This window comes from Mixophyes fleayi, chromosome 9, assembly GCF_038048845.1.
Source record: "Mixophyes fleayi isolate aMixFle1 chromosome 9, aMixFle1.hap1, whole genome shotgun sequence".
Lineage (NCBI taxonomy): Eukaryota > Metazoa > Chordata > Amphibia > Anura > Limnodynastidae > Mixophyes > Mixophyes fleayi.
Window position 1 is genome coordinate 21,102,966 of NC_134410.1, and position 21,734 is coordinate 21,124,699.

General features: G+C 40.7%; 1 protein-coding gene across 1 annotated transcript; it reads left to right on the forward strand.

Annotated features, from left to right (window-relative positions):
- The first annotated feature begins 2,432 nt into the window (after positions 1-2,432).
- Positions 2,433-15,203, forward strand: LOC142102166 (galectin-4-like). The gene is made up of 10 exons (XM_075186836.1): positions 2,433-2,641; positions 3,857-3,945; positions 5,784-5,991; positions 9,278-9,406; positions 10,875-10,910; positions 11,036-11,074; positions 11,873-11,899; positions 12,078-12,166; positions 12,950-13,112; positions 14,934-15,203. The coding sequence occupies exons 1-10, from the start codon at positions 2,597-2,599 to the stop codon at positions 15,078-15,080; spliced, it is 972 nt and encodes a 323-aa protein (XP_075042937.1). The 5' UTR covers positions 2,433-2,596; the 3' UTR covers positions 15,081-15,203.
- The last annotated feature ends 6,531 nt before the right edge of the window (positions 15,204-21,734 follow it).

Consider the following 21,734-nt stretch of genomic DNA (forward strand, 5'->3'; position numbering starts at 1 on the left):
CCCCATCACAGAACAGTTTTCAGTCCTGGTTTCAAAATTTGATTGATAATAAATGGAATTGAATCAGACAGAATGATAGTTTTAAGCCTATGGACAATCTCTGGATTTAAGACTTGTCAGCCGTCAGCACAACAATACAGCTGCAGGCAGAAAAGAGTTACAACATAAACAAAATAAACAGCGTGCCCCTGCCCCCCTTCCCATATAGATTAACCCTAGTGCTGCCAGTCTAGGCTGGTGCTAGCAAAATCGGAGGGGGGGGGGGGGGAAACCAGCCCCGGCTGGCAAAGCCTAGTGCTGGTACTAATAAAATTGGGGGGACAAAAAGCATGGGGTACTAACACTAGGCTGTGCCAGGCAGTGCTGGTGGCACTATAGTAGGTCAACCTGCCCCGTGGGTTCCGGGGGGTCCAGCTGCCAGCACACGTTTTAATGTCTTGGGTTGTTTTTGTTTTTTTTATGGGGGGGGTTTGATTGAAGTGTTTTTTTTTGTTTGTTATTAATTGTTTTGTGCCACTCGGTATTGCCAGCATGGACCTTTGAATGTCGACACTTTACTACCTATCCACGGTCACAATGTCCCCGATTTAAGCATACAGACTCACTGAATCTGTCGACAGCCAAACCGTCCCCCTTTTGGTGTTGGCAGACTGACTGTCGATAGATTCACCATGATCAGAAGTTCTTCAACCCTTTCAGTCTACTGTAGCACAAAGGTGGAATATGGCAATTTGCTTAGATGCAGAAGTTTTCCTCTAACCTTTGGTTTTATGGCCTTCATGTTTGTCTGCTATAAACCTATGAATGTGTTATTTTTTTAAAGAACGTTTTTCCTATTTTCACATCATTGGAGAAGTTTGCAAACAGCCTGGATCGTAGAAACATTTTGATACACAATTAGGGGGATCCAGTTGACTCTCTATTATGTCTCGTATGGAGTTCTGATTATAGGGTTAATCTGCTAAGGCTAATATAGAGTAAAGAGCGGCACATTTCCACTCCTTACTTCATAGATTGTAAGCTTGTGAGGAGGGCCCTGACCCCTCTGTCTGTCTGTATTACCCAGTATTGTTTTATTAATGTTTGTTCCCAATTGTAAAGCACTACGGAATTTGCTGGCGCTATATAAATAAATGATGATGATGATGATATTTACCTCCTCAAGCGCTTTGCACAGCCATCTAGTGCAGACGAGAAGTTGGGCAGAGCATGTGCACTACTCCCTCCCCTCCGCACCAAATTCCTCCACCTGTGTAGTAATAACCAAATATTATATATGGAGCCTCTCTGCTCCAGACACGGAGCGCCACGTCTTGCTATTATGTCTTGCTAGAGGGCTTGCACTATGTCCCATTGTGTCTATATTATCTATTACATAGCGTGTACAAGATTCCTTAACCAAAAATCAGACTTTTAGAAAAATCTAGATGCGAATAACAGACGAGAAATCGTTGACCTCCTACGACGTTGATAAGAAGGTTACATACAATGTCAACTCTCTTTTAAAGTGCAATATTAAGAAAATGCAGCCTATCCAGTCACTAGGAGACCACAATGTCACCAATAATACTGGTCCCTAATGAATTGAGAAGCTGCATTCTTATAGTGGTTCAACTTTTTAGATCGCTGCATCCACTGTGCGTAGGCGACAGGTAACATTTACCTTCTCTCAGGGTTAAACGCCCCCATTACAGTTGAAGAGATGCAACAATCTCATCATTCCCTAATAATGAGGCCCCTGGTGTGGATGGGTTGTCTTTGGGTTTATAGAAAATATTGTACCATCCTTTATTCCAACACTTCTGGAGGCCAACAAGAACTTACTGGCTGAGCCCTCGTTACTGCCTTCTATGTCGGAGGCCTTAGATATTGTTATAAACAGGAAGGATCTGCTACTCCCTGAGTCCTACCGGCCCATCGCTCTATTGTCCTCTCTCGCCCCAGCCCTGTTTCCCTCGCTGTAGAGCCTGGCTAGGGCTCATCATGGGATACTCGGCTTGGCGCTTGGGAAAAGTGGATTAAATTGCACTCTACACTGGCAACATGCAACTATTTCTGAAAGCTACGGGAAAATTTTTTCCATCAACCTGGCAGACTTCTTTCTTTTGACGTTGTCAGGGCCTCTGATTCAACTGAATGGGATGATTATAGAGGAGGAGCCTTGACAACACTGCTAGAAAAAAAACAGGATCAAGCATTAGAGAGGTTCTCCTGCTTCCTCTGGTACAAGTATCATGGGGACTTCTGGATTTGGGGAGTACAAGTAACTGAGATATTTTTCTTTTTATGTATCTTGTAAGTTATATATTAACTCCTATTCCTGCAAGATTCTCCAGACTTCCTTTTCTATCTAAAATGATTGTGATAAAAATCTGTTTGTTCTTCCTGGTGCAGATATTTTAAGATTTTTCTTTAAGGCTTGCCAGGTCCCTATGGTATATTCACTCTGAGACATGGACAAAGGCTTTGCACATTTATCAGTCCATCCTTGTGCAAAGGACAAAGGTTGACATACCTACATTACGGAAGTGTATATAAGGAATTTGCTGTTTGTACAAAGCACGATTTCCATTTGGACGTGACCAAGAAGACAACCATGGCATTTGTTTCGCCCCAAGGCTACCAGCCAGCTTACAACCCAGTAAGTGTCAACTTACTTCTCCATTCATAAAACACTTCACCGCTTCATCCTTCTGTCTTAATCCCAAGGTTTTGCTCCATATTTATCAGCAGAGATATTTGTAGTATGGCTAGATTGAGATAACTATTTATACTATAAGAATATTGTCTTATTTTAGAAATGTAACCTTCGGACAATGTAGGCATTCACCATACTTAGTGGTCAATTAATTTCTCGATGTGCCGCAGAGTTCCTTCGGAACGCTTACTGTGGTACCTGGAAATGTGCACGGCCGAACATCGTTGAGAATTGAATCGGCCACTTAGAATCTCAAAAAATGATATTACCCGGATAATGTGTAGAAAATATTTTCATTTGAAGAGTGTCCAGAATCGGATTTGTGCAAATTTATCAGGGGATAAATATATTTTAAGTTGCATTTTGCTGTAAGCACAATTTGCAGCGTTATTTTAACAATCATGAATTGTATGTATATTCTCTGTGTACGTACTAGTTTTTTTTGTTTGTTTATTTTTGATTGAGCACAAAAAAATGCAACAGTGTAGTGAATGTATACATTATAGTGTAATGTTGCATACAGGCAGCAAAGTTCATTGATGTACCTTTACGGAGTGTTTTTAAAGGATTTTCTCCTGAAAGTGTCAACGTCGGAGAAATCATAGATTTCTTCGGCCTCAACCTATTTTCCAACAGCCCTATAGACCTCTATGCGGACGACAGTATTAGGTAATTTATCAAGCTGTGAAAAGCAAAGCCATCACAGAATGTTGTTCTTTTTAAATTAATATAACTTGGAACTCGGAGCCGTAACTTAGAATGCTAGCGCCCTGGGCGAGAAAGACAAATGCCGTTCCCTAGCCCTCAATTTTAACCAAATTAACCTAAAATATTTCTAAACTGCGCCCCCACCCCCTTCAGCGTTGCGCCCTGGGTGGTCGCCCCTCTCGCACAGCCCTAATTACGGCCCTGTTGGAACTCCATTCAGACTCCAAAAGTCACTTTCACAACTTTTATAGTTACTGAGGATTTAATTGTTTATTTGTTTTTGTTTTTTGGTGGTGGGGGGTCCTGTCATTAAGATGTGCTCCCCATTTGTATACTATGGTCGTTACTTGTCATATTTGCCATGTTTCTGACTCTTTATCCGTCTTACTTCATGTTTCTTCTTCTGTGCCCCCTTCACTAAACTATTGTCGTCCATCCAACTCTGTCCAGGCTATCCCTTACAGAAGCCCCATCTATGGCGGCCTACGCCCCGGGATGTCAGTCTACATTCAGGGCTCCGTCCCCCAGCGCGTTAACAGGTAACCAAGATTCTATCAAAGTCAAATCGCCTGTGTCATTAAGTCACGTGACCCAGGTCTGAAAGTGCTCTTTGATCATAGAGAGAATGTCAATCTGCTTATCAGGGGGTTGAGGGCGTGATTCATTAAGGCACGCAAAACGAATGTACCCGTTCTTTGTGCATACAAACATCTATATTCAACAAGAGCGGATCTGAAGGTACGTCTGTTGTTGAATACGAGTCCAGGTGCGTTCTGCTCTAACAGCCTATAATGTCCAACATATATGTGGAATATAAAGTCACAGACGAATGCACAGAAAACAAAACAAAAAAATATTCAGTTAATGTCACCTGTTTACAATATAGTCATTAATGACAAGAAAGCCTAAAATAAACAATTTTTTTTTATTTTTTTTTCTTCCATAAAATACATTTATAAGGATCCTATTAATGTCTACTGTACATAAAATGCATTTTACAGTTGCTTCTGATTGCAAACACATGTTCTAGCAGCATACATATGCGACTGTCATCACTAGTAATCGGCACTTACACCTGACCTGTAGCTGGTTCAAGTGATTCGACCGAAAAACACGTACCCTAGAGATGCACAAAGCTTGAATCGGACGCTGCTGCATGTGCTCAACCTTGGCACGCCCTTACTGTACATTGACTACATGCATACGCCCAGTCCTCTCTCCGTTCCACCCATGAAAGCATAGGCTGTAGTAAGGGTCCTTTGCACTCGAAGACGAGTCATGCCCTGACTGATAACTCCAAACATGATCGATAAAAGGAAGCTTGATCAATCATGGAAAGACTTGTGTCTTTAATAATATATTTGCATATTAATAATATAATAATATCCAGAGAAGACAATAAATACATTATACTACAACAAATGGCCATTTTTAATATAGCATGGCTTTAAAATACGTAAGGGTTAATGTCTTATGTGAGCACAATGGAATTTGTCTCAGTTAATCAGTTATACATTTTATATGACACTGTATCGGGTACATTGTTCTCTCAGTGAAGCCAGGTCAGGTTTACATTAACTCACAGGCATAGTAAAAAGAAAACTCTTCTGTGAGAAGATATTGTGTATCATGTGTTATCTCAATGGAGAGAGATAGGTAGAAAGTAGCAAGAAATGGGAATACATCTCAGCAGTAAATGGAATGGAAGAGGAAGGGATTTCGGGAGAAGGGAAATAATAGGAGTAGATTTTAGCTGCAGATGGGGAGGAAAGGGTAAGAGATTTCAGCAGATGTGGAATTAAATTGCAATAGATTTCAGGGAAAGAAAACGGTAATAGAGTTGAGCAGGGGTTAGGAAGGAACTTAGAAGGGACTTTAACGTAAGAAATGTATGTGGCAACAGGGGCAAACGCAGGATTTATAGAGGGGGGTTTCCACACCACGCCACCAGTGGGCGTGACCAGCATGCATGGGGGTGTGGCTATAATATTAGACGGTGCTTGGCTGCTCTTCAACTCTTCCTATCTCCATAATATACATGGGCAATGCTGCGTGCACTACTGTTAGGTGCACGCAGCTCTCCTTTTCAAGCAGAGCCGTGTAAAGTGGGGGCAGGGTCCAGCCATCTCAATTATACAGTGCGCTAGGCTTGGAGGGGGGTTTCCAGGCACTAGGAATTCCCCCCTGGGTTTGCATATGGGCAATAGATTTCAGGGGAAGGAAAAGGTAATAGAGTTTAGCAGGAGTTAGGAAGAACATAGAAGGGACTTTAGCATAAGAGGAGAAGTAAATGGGAAGAGGTTTCACAGGCAGACAGTCCTAATAAAAATGATTGTGGTGCCTCTCTTATTATCTATTGCTTTTATCTACCTGATAGATTCTGTGTGAACTTTTCCTGTGGTCAGTACGACGGGACGGACATCGCCTTCCACTTCAATCCCCGTTTTGATGGGAAGAACAACGTTGTGTTTAATACTTTCCAGTCGGGGTCTTGGGGAAATGAGGAGAAGAGAAAAGATGGCTTCCCCTTTAACAAAGGGGTGCACTTTGAGTTGGTGTTCATGGTCAATCCTGGAGGCTACCAGGTGAGCAAACAGATATTACTCCCCCCCCCCCCCCCACTGAACCACTGAACACAGATGTGTACCAAACAGTACCCCTTATGTATTGCAAAAGAACCAAATTTTTTTCCACTTTATGACCACGAGTATGAACGTTTACAGAGTTGGTAAAAACTAATACAAACTGCACTTAATGCGGAACTCCATATGGAAATTAACCATGCACACTATATACCAGTGATGGGCCACATGTGGCCCCCGAGCCTTCACCTGTGGCCCCAGATCCTTCCTGCATTATTGTCATTGTTTGTTATAGCTTGTAGCACTTACTTAAAATGCCTGCTGATATATTATTACAGATAGGTGTTTTTTTTTTTTTATTAAATGTGTTGTTTTAACTTATTACTGAGCGTAAAGGTAATGTGTGGCCCTTTTGAAGGTTAGAGGGCCGCCCATGTGGTCCCCAAAGTGTATCAGGTGCCCATCACTGCTATATACAGTGTTACAGGACAGATTGATGTGAATTAGTAACAAAAACACGTATATAGTAAATATAAGAAGAATCTTCAATCTGCTGGCAGGATAAATTATAGTTGTAGAATTAGGTATTTAGTATGTGCACATTTTAAGCAAGTTGGTTCAATGCCTTGTTACTTAATAGGAGGAGAACAAAATTTGCGATACTGCTCAGGGACTGTATGAGAACCCACACACAATAGAGGCAACATACGGCATGACACTGCTATCGTGTGAATTGCCTTACGGACTCTATCTCTTTATAATATCTGATTGACCTACATATATCAGCATAGGCAAACCGAGGGGGGGTGGGGTTCCTAGTGCCTGGAAACCCCCCTCTGAGTCTGGGGCACTGTATAATTGAGGTGTCTGGCCCTGCTCCCACTTCACACAGCTCTGCTTGAAAAAGGAGAGCTGCATGCACCTAACAGTAGTGCACGCAGCATTGCCCATGTATATTATGGGGATAGGAAGAGTTGGAGAGCATCCAAGCACTGTCTAAAATTATAGCCACGCCCACTGGCGGCGTGGTGTGGAAACCCCCCTCTACAAATCCTGTGTTTGCCCCTGATCAGGCCTTATAATTTGAAGGTAGCAGTCGGGAGGATATAACAGACTCTACCTATTTGAGCTGTTTCAAGCTAATGAGACATTTAAATAGACACTGATTGTCTCCCCTGAACAAGATATGCAGCGGACAGAAAGGTCTCTATTACTTTATTATTATTAATATTCTTATTATTTTAATTATTATTAAAATGTATTACTTTAAACCACAAAGTGCACAAGTTGCTTTAAACACTAATTTAGATTGCTATAAACCAATAAGATCTTCTAGGTACTATATATAGCCATTGGAATGAAAATAAGAGAATAATGTCTACTATAATACAAATACTATGTCAATTATGTTTAGTGTCACTCCCCAGAAAAAAGGAGGTTAGGGTAAAAAGAACGAAAGGTAAAAAGAACGATAGGGGGCACCAAAACCTTAAAATACAACCCAAAAAGAAAAAGGGGTATGTAAAAAGGGTACTACAGGCACTCAAGTCGATTATATGGTAGAAAATATCCAAGAATCTTGGTAGTCGCACATAAATAAATGGATTTATTAAAAATAAATAACAAATGGCATCAAAACGAAAATTTGTTAAACATGTTAAAAGATACATCTATTATAAACAGCCGTAGAAAATAAATGGTGGAGATTACTATACACATTATAAATATAATGATAAGCATCACATTTTAAGTCTATACATTCAGATGTGTCACAAAGCTCAGAGGGGAACTGAAGATAGCAAAACAGGGCCAACAGTGAGCTACTAGGACTGAAGACAGCCGAATTCAATAGGAGATAGTGGCCGACTCGCCTGAGATCCTTAAATGAGAAATGTGCAGTCCTCCGTTTAATATAATGTTAATAAGTCAGTGTGAGCAGGTTTCAATCTACCTGAATCAGTGTATTATATATGTAATATATAATATATAGTGTTCTCATCAAGAATTTGGAATCCAGTTAAAAACTGGTTACTGCCAATATTGTAACACAAACATACAGTCACAGCACACAAATAAGTAAATATGTCCTCTGGTCTTGATGTTTGTCTGCTGAATCAATGTGGTGAGGCAGATGGTTGATTAGGGAGACTTCCTCTCCCTGTTGTATTGTAGACGGCCCAATGTAACTCGCCTTTGCCCAATATTATAATTACGCACAGGAATCCAACTACGGAAAGAGCAGGGAGATTGTGCTGGCATGGTTGAAGTGTTCAGTTCTAGAATCTAAGTATCGATATTAGGAGTCTGTATAATTGGCTCTCCAATTCCATATATGACTTGTTTACAGGTCTTAGTAATGTATCAAAGTAATCCACTGACGCGTTTCGCTCCTGTAAAGTAACTTGTTCAAAGATAGTTTCTTAATGAGATGAACCGTCTTTTTATAGAGCGTTTCCAAATACATTAAACCAATTGCAGATCTCCCCCCTTTGAGGAGTACACAGCTGCCATACATAAACATTTCATTCAACTGGTTTTGATTAATCTAAATCTATAACAGCAAACACAATAATTTTACCATTACAGACATTATGTATCTACCAAGGGTGTGGAAAAACATAAAACAAAATGCATATATCACAGCTCTAACTGTAAAAGGTAAATGTACTAATTTAGATCAGCCCATTGCACAACAATGGAAGCACTCACCTTTAAAGGCAGCACGTTATAGAGTAACTAGTGGAATTTAAGTTCATATTGAAATTAACCTTACATACTATACACAAAACTAAAGCACAGATTAATTGTTGATAAAAAATGAAGATGTCTTTAAAGTAAAAATACAAGAATAATCCTCAACCTGCTACCAGTATGAACTATAGGAGCACCATTATATAATTGAAGCACTTAGTAAATACACTAGGATGGTTCAATGTTCTGTTATCAAAGGGGACGGTATTAAATGAGCTACAATTTGAAAATTATTTACAAATTGCTTAAGAAACCATAGATCATAGAGGCGATACATGGCATTGCAACATTGACTGCAGTTTTATTGGACATTTCTCTTTACTACTCTTCTACAACTTTATTTTATGCTGCTGTTTTTATAACCACCTTCTTACAAATGAGGAAACATATATTTTTTTAAGCGTACCAATAAAGATCATGCATTTTAATGAAAGTTCAGTGCACCTCACTTAAAATGACCGTCTGCTTTTGTTTTGAAAATTTTGGTAAATAATCTCTCGGGATAGACAAATCATGACTGGCCCTTCTCTCCGTCCAGGTAAACGTGAATGGCTCTCACTTCTATGAGTATCGCCATAGGATTCCCCTACAGCGGGTGGAGTGTATACATGTGGACGGAGATGTGAATATCAATTCTGTGACCGTTGTTGGAGGAGGAGGAGGAGGGGTGAGTGAAGCTCTGCTAAATAGATGTAAGAGTAAGGAACATGCTGAGTAAAGAGAGTCTGAAGTGGAAGGAGCATGCTGGCAACTGCTGGAGGAGTTAAATTAAATGAATGGAGCGTGCTGGTATCTGAAAGAGGAAATATGTGCAAGAAGAAGTGGTATATTAAAATGTTGGTAATTGAGGTAGAATATACATGTAAAAGGGAGAGATCTGTGGCATAGAGACAATACTGGTAGAGGAAATGACATGCTGACTTGGCATCGAGATAAGTGGAAAAGGAACATCCAGATGGAGGGAGGAGATAGATGGAAGAGGAACATACGGGTGACCGGGAGGAGGGGATAGATGGAAGAGGAACATGCTGGTGACCGAGGGAGGAGATAGATGGAAGAGGAACCTGCTGGTGACAGGGAGGAGATAGATGGAAGAGGAACATGCTGGTGACAGAGGGAGGAGATAGATGGAAGAGGAACATGCTGGTGACAGAGGGAGGAGATAGATGGAAGAGGAACATGCTGGTGACAGAGGGAGGAGATAGATGAAAGAGGAACCTGCTGGTGACAGAGGGAGGAGATAGATGGAAGAGGAACAAGCTGGTGACAGAGGGAGGAGATAGATGGAAGAGGAACCTGCTGGTGACAGAGGGAGGAGATAGATGGAAGAGGAACATGCTGGTGACAGAGGGAGGAGATAGATGGAAGAGGAACATGCTGGTGACAGAGGGAGGAGATAGATGAAAGAGGAACCTGCTGGTGACAGAGGGAGGAGATAGATGAAAGAGGAACCTGCTGGTGACAGAGGGAGGAGATAGATGGAAGAGGAACCTGCTGGTGACAGAGGGAGGAGATAGATGAAAGAGGGACATGCTGGTGATGGGGGGGGGAGGAGATAGATGGAAGAGGAACATACGGGTGACTGGGAGGAGGAGATAGATGGAAGAGGAACATATGGGTGAACGAAGGAGGAGATAGATGGAAGAGAAACCTGCTGGTGACCGGGGCACATGCTGGTGAGCGGGGGGGGGGGGGGGGGAGATAGATGGAAGAGGAACATATGGGTGAATGAAGGAGGATATAGATGGAAGAGGAACATACTGGTGACCGGGGGAGGAGAAAGATGGAAGAGGACCAGGGGGAGGAGATAGATGGAAGACGAACAAGCTGGTGATCGGGGGAGGAGATAGATGGAAGAGGAACATGCTGGTGACCGGGGTGAAGAGATAGATGGAAGAGGAAAATACTGGTGACCAAGGGATGAGTTAGAAAGATTGGAAGAAGAAGAAACTTGGCTGTGGCTGTATAAGGAGATAAGCATTGGAAAGTACTGGTACAAATTACATTTCAGAGAATGTTATGAGGTTAGTGTATTGAATATAGTCAGGTAGTAACTAAGTAAATAAAAGTAAGGAGATAATAGTGAAAAAAGAAAATGTTGAACTTATATCTCATAATGCTCATTTTTGTTGTAGGGTCCAATGATGGCCCCTTCCTTCGGTGCTGGAGGGGTAAGTGCTATATGAGAGGGTTACTAGGGGAAACAGACATAGATCATATTAGGATATGATTGCTGTGTCTCTTGTGTCAATGAATAAATAGATTAATGGACATCTTTATTCATCTCTCTTTCAAGGCAATGCCGCTGCCAGGCTACCCAAACATGAACCTACCTGTGAGTATGCTTTCACCAGCCACTTTGTATGTGTATGAAAAATATGTTTCCCTTTTACAGTTAGTAGGAGAACTTTGTCTTCAGCATTTGGTCTGTTCTAAGCCAATGCCAAGAGAACAAATTCCCATCAGGACACACACATAGATAAAAGGCAGCCGTGCAAGTACAGCATGGGTAGTGATAAGAGGGGCGGGCACTCTGACTGACAATATTCTATGGTTATAATACAAATATATATATATATAGAGAGAGAGAGAGATGCATAGATGGGTAGATAGATAGTGAAATAGTTAACTTGGTTTGTTCAGAAAGATGTTGTTCAGGGTTCGGGCCTACAGGTTTGCAAGTCACAGTAGACTTTAGTCTTATTAACAAGTTTCAAGAACTGCAACTATGATTTGTAACAGTTATGTCCAGCTTCACAGGACAAGTATATCTTTCTTTGTTCTTTGTAATATTTGCCGATGTTGAACTTTGTGATTCACACTTGCGCAGTGCTAAAATGTCTACGTGACTAAAGCGTTATATATAGATGATGATTCGTTTTGATAAACTCAGAGCATGTACTGCTCACCACTGTGCGTGTATTTATAGTCTCTCCGGTCGTAATGATATATCTTACCCGATCAGTGAAGAAATATATATATATATATATATATATATATATATATATATATATATGAGACACAGGAGTTGAAGGTCCTCACTGCAGTGCCTTTTATGCACATATGTATGTTGTCAGGGTATATTTGGTTGTTTTAGCTAACCTTACGAATATGTTTTTCATTATTCTGGCAGGTAATGGGAGGACCCGTCTATAACCCGGTCAGTAGCCAGAATCCATGTATGACTGACTGTACTGACCTGTTTCACTTTCTGCATATCTGTGCATGTGTTTATGTGTACATGTCTGTCAGTCTGTGTTCCTTGTTCTGTGTCACTGCATACGTGTACATGTTTGTGTCTATGACTTCTGACACTCTCTATATATTGCCTCTGACAGCCAGTTCCTTACTTTGGAAACATACCGGGTGGGGTGACACCTAAGAGGACATTTGTGGTGAGAGGATTTATACCACAGGGGGGGCAGAGGTGAGTGACCATCATAATATTGTACCAGGCACTATCACACATTATTAATTAGCTCTGTCATATCCAGTACAGCACTCCAGTATACCTTAGTATTGAATAGCTTCTTTAGGTCACTGCTTTATGGCTTTGAAGTAACCAGCTCGATCATCTGCTGCACATTATTAACCAGCTCTATCATCTCCTGCTCAATTGCACATTATTAACCAGCTCTATCATCTCCTGCACAATAGCACATTATTAACCAGCTCTATTATCTCCTGCTCAATAGCACATTATTAACCAGCTCTATCATCTCCTGCATAATAGTATATTATTAACCAGCTCTATCATCTCCTGCTCAATTGCACATTATCAACCAGCTCTATCATCTCCTGCACAATAGCATATTATTAGCCAGCTCTATCATCTCCTGCTCAATTGCACATTATTAACCAGCTCTATCATATCTTGCACAATTGCACATTATTAACCAGCTCTATCATATCCTGCACAATAGCACATTATTAACCAGCTCTATCATCTCCTGCACAATAGCATATTATTATTAACCAGCTCTATCATCTCCTGCGCAATATCATATTATTAACCAGCTCTATAATCTCCTGCTCAATTGCACATTATTAACCAGCTCTATCATCTCCCGCACAATAGCATATTATTAACGAGCTCTATTATCTCCCGCAAAACAGCACATTATTAACCAGCTCTATCATCTCCAGCCTTGTATCACATTATCAAGTGGTGATTATTACTATAATGTCATAATCTGCTCTCACTTTCCAGGTTCCACATTAATTTTAAAACACAATCCGGTGATATAGCGCTACATTTCAATGTCCGCATCAATGAGAACGCGGTGGTGAGGAACAGCAAGCTCAGGGGGTCCTGGGGCAGTGAAGAAAGAGGCATGAAATTTAACCCCTTCGTGCCGGGGCAGTACTTCGATGTAAGTATACGTGTAACGTGTCTGTAGACCAAGGAATGTCTTTGTGATTGGTGGGGCAGCATATTATAGTAGCACACGCAGTATGCCACAAGATAGTCACAGTGTGGTTTAATTCAGTTGAGGCAGCTGGGTCCTCACTAATTAGACCAGCTTTCCATATATATATATATATATTACAAGTTAACCCGTGCATGATACTCATGCATTCTAGTCAAATCAAAATACTTAAGGTCTTAAAAAGGTTCTTGTCATGCATTTGGGCCTAGCCCAGGCCTCCTCAGGGGAAGAGCGTTACTTCCCGACGCAAGCGCCCTTTATAATGTGTGTTCATGAGGTAAAATTACCTTACGAAACAGAGTTTGAGCCCTCAACTCGTAAATTTTGCCTTTACTACCCCTCCCACGGGGGGAAGGGGGGATGATGGAAGTTAACTGACTTCACTATTCTAATTTTTTTGTCAAATAATGTTAGTATACCAAATTTCAGGTCAATTGGATGAGTCCTTTCTGAGAAAATAGTTTTTTCCACACACACACACACACACACACTAACACATGCCGCTAGGCTTTTACTTTTATATATTAGATAATGCTAAGAATTTAGTAGGTCAGTGTATAACTCTGCCCAGCAGGTGGCGCTGCAGCTTGTTTGTTTTTTTTCACACACAGACTAACACACGCCACTAGGCTTTTATATTATAGATATATATATATATATATATATAACCAGCACTAAAACATCAAGGAGTAACAGTATAGTCTAAGTTCTCAGCTTTCCAGGATCCAGATATCCAGTATCCTTTCACATATCTCCAACCAGTACAAAGATATCCTTCAGCACAAAGTGGATCATAAAAAATATATAATCTATAACGTTTTAACCGGTGATGTTCAAAACAAAAGTTATACCGCTGAGCTCATTTTAATGTAATACGGTCACGCAGAAATAGGTGAATGAATGTTGTCTGTCTCTATACAATGTCCCAGATTTCCTCTGTTTTTTCACCTTATGGAAAATATATATATATTGTAGACTCTACAATGTAGAGTGTAACAGTAATTATATTTGCCACAAAAATAAGTATACATATTCTGCTGGCCTATAATAGATGAGAGAAAGGCTTTAAGGTCAAGCTGTGGGGATTCTCCTATACCAGAGTCGATCTACTTAAGTAAATCTCTCAAAGGTCTTCCAGTTCAACAGTTTAATGGTCTAAAACATAGATCGGTAAATTAGTGTAAAATCATCAGTGCATTTATATTAAAATAGAGTCATAGCACTCACTCTGGTTCAACAGCCTATATCCATTGAATGGACGGTGGAGTAACGTTGTCCTTTATGTAGAGCAGCAGAGTTCCATGTAGCTAATGACACCTTACGCGTTTCGTGAACCTTTTCTGTTCACTTCCCCAGAGAAAAGTGAACATCCGAAAGACCTTTAAACTATGATCTCACTCCTCACTGATTGACCCCCTCAGGGTTAAGTACATATCATTTCAATTCTAACTACTAATCAAATAATATTAATACAATAAAGAAAAGTGTACTACAAACAAATAATAAAAATAAACTCCTTTTAACCCGAGTCAGCACGGCTGTTCCCTAATTGCAATCTCACTGTCATGTCAATATTATAGCCTAGATCAATAAAAAATGTTGTTACTTAAAACTAGAAATAGTTTGCAAAACATAAAAGGTTCTAAATGACAGGTGGGGACAGCCAGGTATTAGTACTATTATTATACTATTACTTATACTGCCAATGAGCAGCTATTCATAAAACACGTAGTCTACAACAACCAATGTTTGCTCCTCTTCCAGATCTCCATTCGCACCGGCAATGGGCGTTACAAAGTGTTTGTGAATGGACAAGATTTCTGTCAGTACGCTCACCGGTTCCAGGGCATGCAGATGATTACCCAGCTGGAGATTGGAGGAGATGTGGTGTTGTCACTTGTCCAGATTTAAGTTACCTCCTCTAGAGATATAGGGAGTAATACCAAGAAAATCTGATCTGTGCTCTGAATAAAGCCACAGGTCAACAATTCTGCACTTATGTTTAACACCAATAAAATATGTTTGTTTTGCAAATGAGCAATTAATTATTTATGTACAATCCATTAGAAGTGAATTGAATAGAGAAGGAGAAACCGTAGTAAAATACCACGGCTGCTGCTGTATTCTGAAACCTCTACCTCTACCTCCGTCTCCGGTCCTGACTATTATAGCTATACCTAGCTATACTATACTAATAAATGTACAAAGCATTAGAATGGTGCAGGATTTTGCAAATGTATAAATGTACGTCATAAGGTTCACCTATGTTTTTTTGTTTTGTTTTGTTTTTAACCAAAACATCTAGTATTATATAGTTTTGCACACAACACATATAAGTAAAAAAGGGGGTGAAGGTTAGTTAGCAAAACTTTCCACCCAAAAGGTGGAATTGCCCTTTAAACTATGAGGCCTGGGGGATTGTGAAGCCTCCTAATTATTATTATTATTATCATTAATTTATAAGGCGCCACAAAGGGTCCGCAGCGCCGTACATAACATACCAAAAACAGTGAGACATAACATGATACAGAAAGAACAAAAATGAACAACAATATATACACAGACACAGGTAACATGTAATGCAAATCAAATTATTACTGGGACAATGAGTGAAAGTGATGGTAGAAATCAGCGAGAAGTAGATGGAAGCTTAAGAAAATAGGGCTAGGGAAGCAGGCCAAGAGGTACAGAGGGTGATGGAAAAGTAGAAGGAGCACACCAGGGGCGGATCTAGACAACTGCTTTACCCGGGGCGATTTTAGGGGGAAGGGGGGATTTAGGCCCCGCCCCCTTTCTGATTTCTAAGGCTGGTCCGCTCGGCAGTGACAGTGTGCTGCCCCGCTGCTCTGATTGTGTTTAAAACACAATCACTGCTGAACGGACCTGCACAGTATGCAGCTGTCGCCCCCCTGGATCCGCCACTGGAGCACACAAGGAAATAAGGCCCTGCTCCTGAGAGCTTACATCCTACATACTAATTATACTTCATGTCTAATACGTTGCTGAAACGTTCATAATTCCTTTAATATCCACTCTGGACCACTTACAAATTTATATTTACATTACCGGCAATTACGGCAGAAATCTCTGTTCATTTTTTCTCGTACCTCTATGGGGTGCGAGGAAAAATGAGCAGATATTTCTGTCAAATCTCTGCCGCCAAGTGTATCTGGAGGACGTTCCGGAGACAACATTGCGGCTAATTGAATTCCCGCCTATGTCTTGTCCAGATTATACTGGTACCTCTCCGTATCACTGGGGGACATGTTCATGCAATGAAACATTTTAAGTCACCTGTGGATGGCTGGAAAGGAGTCTGTTGAAAATTATTAACTGAGGAGGGAATTAATTACTATGCAGGGAATAACAACTTATAACAACCAATGAATGCCAGTCCAAAGCAGTTTTATGTCAGGGGACGAGGGCTAAAAAACGATGTGTAGGAATGGGGGGATCACAGCTGGAGCTGAGCTTTCAATGAGAACCAGGACATCCGAAATATGGTTTGTGTCCAATATGAACATTTGCTGTCTGCGTAATAATTTCAATAGAGCTCTGTGCAGTATATACAGAACGTGGTACTTCCCCATCCAGTATCCAGGTTAAGCTTATGATCACTGGGAGCTCCATGAAGGAAAGAACCAGGTTAGCTCATAACAAAAAAAACAAAACAACTTCACTAATTTATTTATCTTATTAACGTTTATTTATATACCGCCAACATACTCCGCAGCGCTTTACTGTTAAAGCTGTAGCTGGAGTTAGTACGTCCGCTCCAGTTCAAGCAAACAAACAGTTGCTGTAAAAATATGAATATACTTGTGTTCCCGAAGGTCGATTTTAATGTACTGGGGAACATTGTAATAAAAAATAATAAAAAGTAAAACAAAATATATAGAAATAAATATGGTAACAAATGAAGAAACAAATAGGAAAAATAAAAACTACAGACACTCATTTCTAGCCCCTATAACTTTCTCTAAACTAGATATTTCCTATATCAGGAATCACAATAAATAGGATAATTATGGGGGACATATTTTAGGGGTGCACTACATGCTTCAAATAATCATGAGTATATCCAAGGAACAGTGTATTTTTCTTTTACTATTTCTCTATAACACTAAAAAATGAAAACTATTTAAATAAATCGTGTACATGCTAAAAACTGAGCCAAGGCGCAAAGGGTTACGCTGAGTAGCCCCAATTTACTCATAGCAAGCCATCAATTACAAAAAGGTGTAGTACCTAAAATTCACCTGTAGCTGGCGCTGTTTGCCCTACTACCAGTCAGTGCTGTGTACGTTTTTTCATATGTACAAGTCACATTAAAATATAGTGTAGTTCTATATAGAAGGTTGATGCGCCAAGCTTTGTACTGTCGACTTTTAGTTGCACCTCCCTTATTTATGGCAACTGCTTTGTACAAGAACCCCCCCCCCCCAAGTAAAAATCTCTACAGTATTCCTGTCTTTTCTTGTGTCCTGATGGATTTGTGCAGCTTCAGTTGGGTCTCTACTGACTGCTAACCACTGCTCTGTGTCTTTTCCATTAAGGTGTGTGCGGGGATACTGGTATCCGGGGCTTCTATAAAATAAATAAATAATTAAAGAGAAAAAAAATGGGCCAAATTAACACGATAATAGAGTTAAATGTCCCTTTAAGTAGTCTGGTAAAATGATGTTGTCTTAGCCAAAACTCACAAGTACTGCAGACCACTTTTGCGAATTTATGGTGATAGGAACACCAGATTTAAATGAAAACAGTTTACCAATATATGGGGTTTATCATTCTAAAGACTGACCTATTTGTCGTTGTATGCACCACGTTACATCTGAGGGTAACTTGACTTCAGTTTCAAAACTGCTTTTATCATTCTTACTGTAGATGTTCTACAGAAAATCATTCAGAATTTGCTCACTTTATGCTGCCATGATTCACTAACTTGAATCAATAAAAAAAATTATTCTTGTTGCCAGTACTGCATATTACACAAGACTACTTTAATTTGGTTTTTGACTACAATGGAAAAAATATAAATAAATATAAATATCAGCATACTTAAATAAGAAAACCCCAAATTCTCTCAAATATGGGGTGACTGTTGCATATACAATAGCCCCCTTGTCCTCGACCCACAGCCTGACCAGTCTCTCTTCCTATGACAGGACTGAGCAGGCCAAATTCTATTCTATAATTTTTCGCATTATTAAGCAAGATTACAAATGTTTCACCGGTCTAACTGGCATCCGGTCACTGGGGCTCCCAGATCACCCTCTCCCCCTTCCCTTCCCCCCTTTCCTCCTCCTCTGCCTGTTAAATATTGCATACACTTATATCATACTTGCCAACTCTCCTGGAATGTTCGGGAGACTCCCACATTTAGGGTGGGTCTCACGGACTCCCGGGAGTGTATGGCAATCTCCCGCATCTGCCCACTTCACTATGAAGTGGGCAGAATTAGGACCAAAATGCCGTGATTCTCCAGGATTCGCGACATTTGTCCCACCCCTGCTGTAAAATTACGCGTTTGCGTCATTACGTACGTTTGCGGGTCCAGAATGACGCGATTTTAGTGTCTCACCCCCCGCACACCCACCTCCCCCAGAGAGGCTCCCGGACGCCAACTACAAAAAGTTGGCAAGTATGACTTATACACTATTGTACGCCACACCCAAGCTGTTTTTCTGCTCTCGGCTACCAGCACACCTTCCTTCACCTGTTTACCAGAACCCTCTGCTCCATCCGAGAATTATGTAATTTTTCTTCCAAGTGTTTGCCCGACTGCGGAATATTTGTGTATTGCATACCAAAAACTATAAATAAAGTTATTTAAAAAAATAAAGAAAAAAAGTTCCTTCTACTAGGGCCTGGTGTGCACATTTTTACCTGGGGGGAGGGCTATGAAGTTAGTGTCAGGTGTAGAATGCAGGAGCTGATTTCTCAAAGACTGAAAAGCCCTATTGTTGGAGAAAATAGGCGTTGTCTCTGGTGAAAGGGCTTGTTTTCACTTTGAACTATAAATGAATGGTGTTACCACTGGCATTATGCCTGTTCTGGCATTACCAGAATAGAAGCATTAAATGCTGTAATAATAACATTATTCCTAATGCAGTAGCGTGATCAGCAGAAGAACCCTGTCATGTGATCAGCAGAAGACCCCTGTCATGGTGTCAGCAGAAGAACCCTGTCATGTGATCAGCAGAAGACCCCTGTCATGGTGTCAGCAGAAGAACCCTGTCATGTGATCAGCAGAAGAACCCTGTCATGTAATCAACGGAAGAACCCTGTCATGTGATCAGCAGAAGAACCCTGTCATGTGATCAGCAGAAGAACCCTCTCATGTGATCAGCAGAAGAACCCTGTCATGTAATCAACGGAAGAACCCTGTCATGTGATCAGCAGAAGGACCCTGTCATGTGATCAGCAGAAGAACCCTGTCATGTAATCAACAGAAGAACCCTCTCATGTGATCAGCAGAAGAACCCTGCCATGTGATCAGAAGAACCCTGTCATGTGATCAGCAGAAGAACCCTGTCATGTGATCAGAAGAACCCTGTCATGTGATCAGCAGAAGAACCCTGTCATGTAATCAACAGAAGAACCCTCTCATGTGATCAGCAGAAGAACCCTGTCATGTAATCAACGGAAGAACCCTGTCATGTGATCAGCAGAAGAACCCTGTCATGTAATCAACAGAAGAACCCTGTCATGTGATCAGCAGAAGAACCCTGTCATGTAATCAACAGAAGAACCCTGTCATGTGATCAGCAGAAGAACCCTGTCATGTAATCAACAGAAGAACCCTGTCATGTGATCAGCAGAAGAACCCTGTCATGGTGTCAGCAGAAGAACCCTGTCATGGTGTCAGCAGAAGAACCCTGTCATGTGATCAGCAGAAGAACCCTGTCATGGTGTCAGCAGAAGAACCCTGTCATGTAATCAACAGAAGAACCCTCTCATGTGATCAGCAGAAGAACCCTCTCATGTGATCAGCAGAAGAACCCTGTCATGTGATCAGCAGAAGGACCTTGTCATGTGATCAGCAGAATAAGCCGTGTGAATCTATGAAGAAAATCAGCCCAGGAGGAAACATCCAGGAGGGACAGAGGAGTATCAGCTCTGACAGGAGGGAGATCCCGGTCAGACTTGTCAACCCTGTCCTGTTTGAGAAACAGCTGGCACTTCCTGTGAGAGGTCTGAGGTGAAAACGGAATCTAAATGGATAAGTAACCCATGTTTATTTATTATTTGATGGGACTGTGTATTGTGAATCTTGTTATTAGGTAGATAGGGACTTGGTGGGAAGGCCTGAAGATAATTTGTACACCCCTTAGTAGGACTGTGATAAACTATCAGGGGTAGTGATAGGGAAAGACAGTTAGGGATCAGAGACTGAGATCTATTGTGAACATCTGCACTAAACAACAATATTTACCTCAGAGCAGTGACATTCATTACAGTAAAGTACAGAGGAGAGATAGCTGACTGCAGGACTGGGACTGTGTAATAGGATGAGACAAGGAGGAAAGTGTGTACAAGCCTAACTACTTCTGTCTTTATTCCGGTGGAATATGACTTGAATAGAGATGGTGCTTATTAGAAAAGTGAGGGATACTACAGAGTGTCACCATTAAAAGAGATTTATGTTTGACAAAGCTAAGGAGAACTGACACCAGCGACTTTACTCTGGAGCCTTTTCTACCATAGTCTACTGTTTCTGGGATAGTGAGGTGGAGAGACATTTGGTTGTCATTAATTTCCTCATAAGACCACTTAATCGCATTTTATTGCTAAATATGCCTATGGTGATGTATAACATTTTAAGTTAGTGGATGCATATGTGTTGAGTTTAGAATGTGCTATTGCAAGACATTATTACAGTTGCAGAATAATTGCAAGTAAGCATTTAAGGTAGAGATACCTCTTAGCTAGAGCAAGAAAAGGTTAAGGTATTGCATTGTATTCTTGTACATTTACTATATTTCACATGGTTTAAAAGGATACTTTTAAAATACGGTTTATATAAGAGATACTCTAATATATATATATATGTATATATATATATATATATATATATATATATAATCAGACATGAAAATTCTTTGAGAGCACACGCCCAATCAATAAAAGTGCCGGCGTGGCTTTTAGATACCAATGTGCCTATTGCCGTCTCTTTCTGTGTGTGCCTGTGGTTTTGTTAGTAGGGGGCGGAGGGTTCCTTGGTCTCTCTCTGGTGTTGCATGTCAAGAACACTACCCAACGAAGAGCCTAAGGAACTCAGACCAAGGTGGAGACACTGCGCTAACTGAGAATAGAAGTAAAGGAAACACCACAGGTCACAATACACTTTACATAGAGACCCAGCTGATCTACTGGAAAGGAGATGCTACATTAAGAAAAAAAATAAATTTACTTGTTAATTACTTGGACACCACTGTTGTTCTCCAGGACCTTGCCGCTTCCTCCTTTGAATGGCTGTTTTGAGATCTCCCACTGAGTGGCTGAAGTCAGTGACACAGACATCAAATCACATAACTGGACATTTCAATAACAGACTTTCAA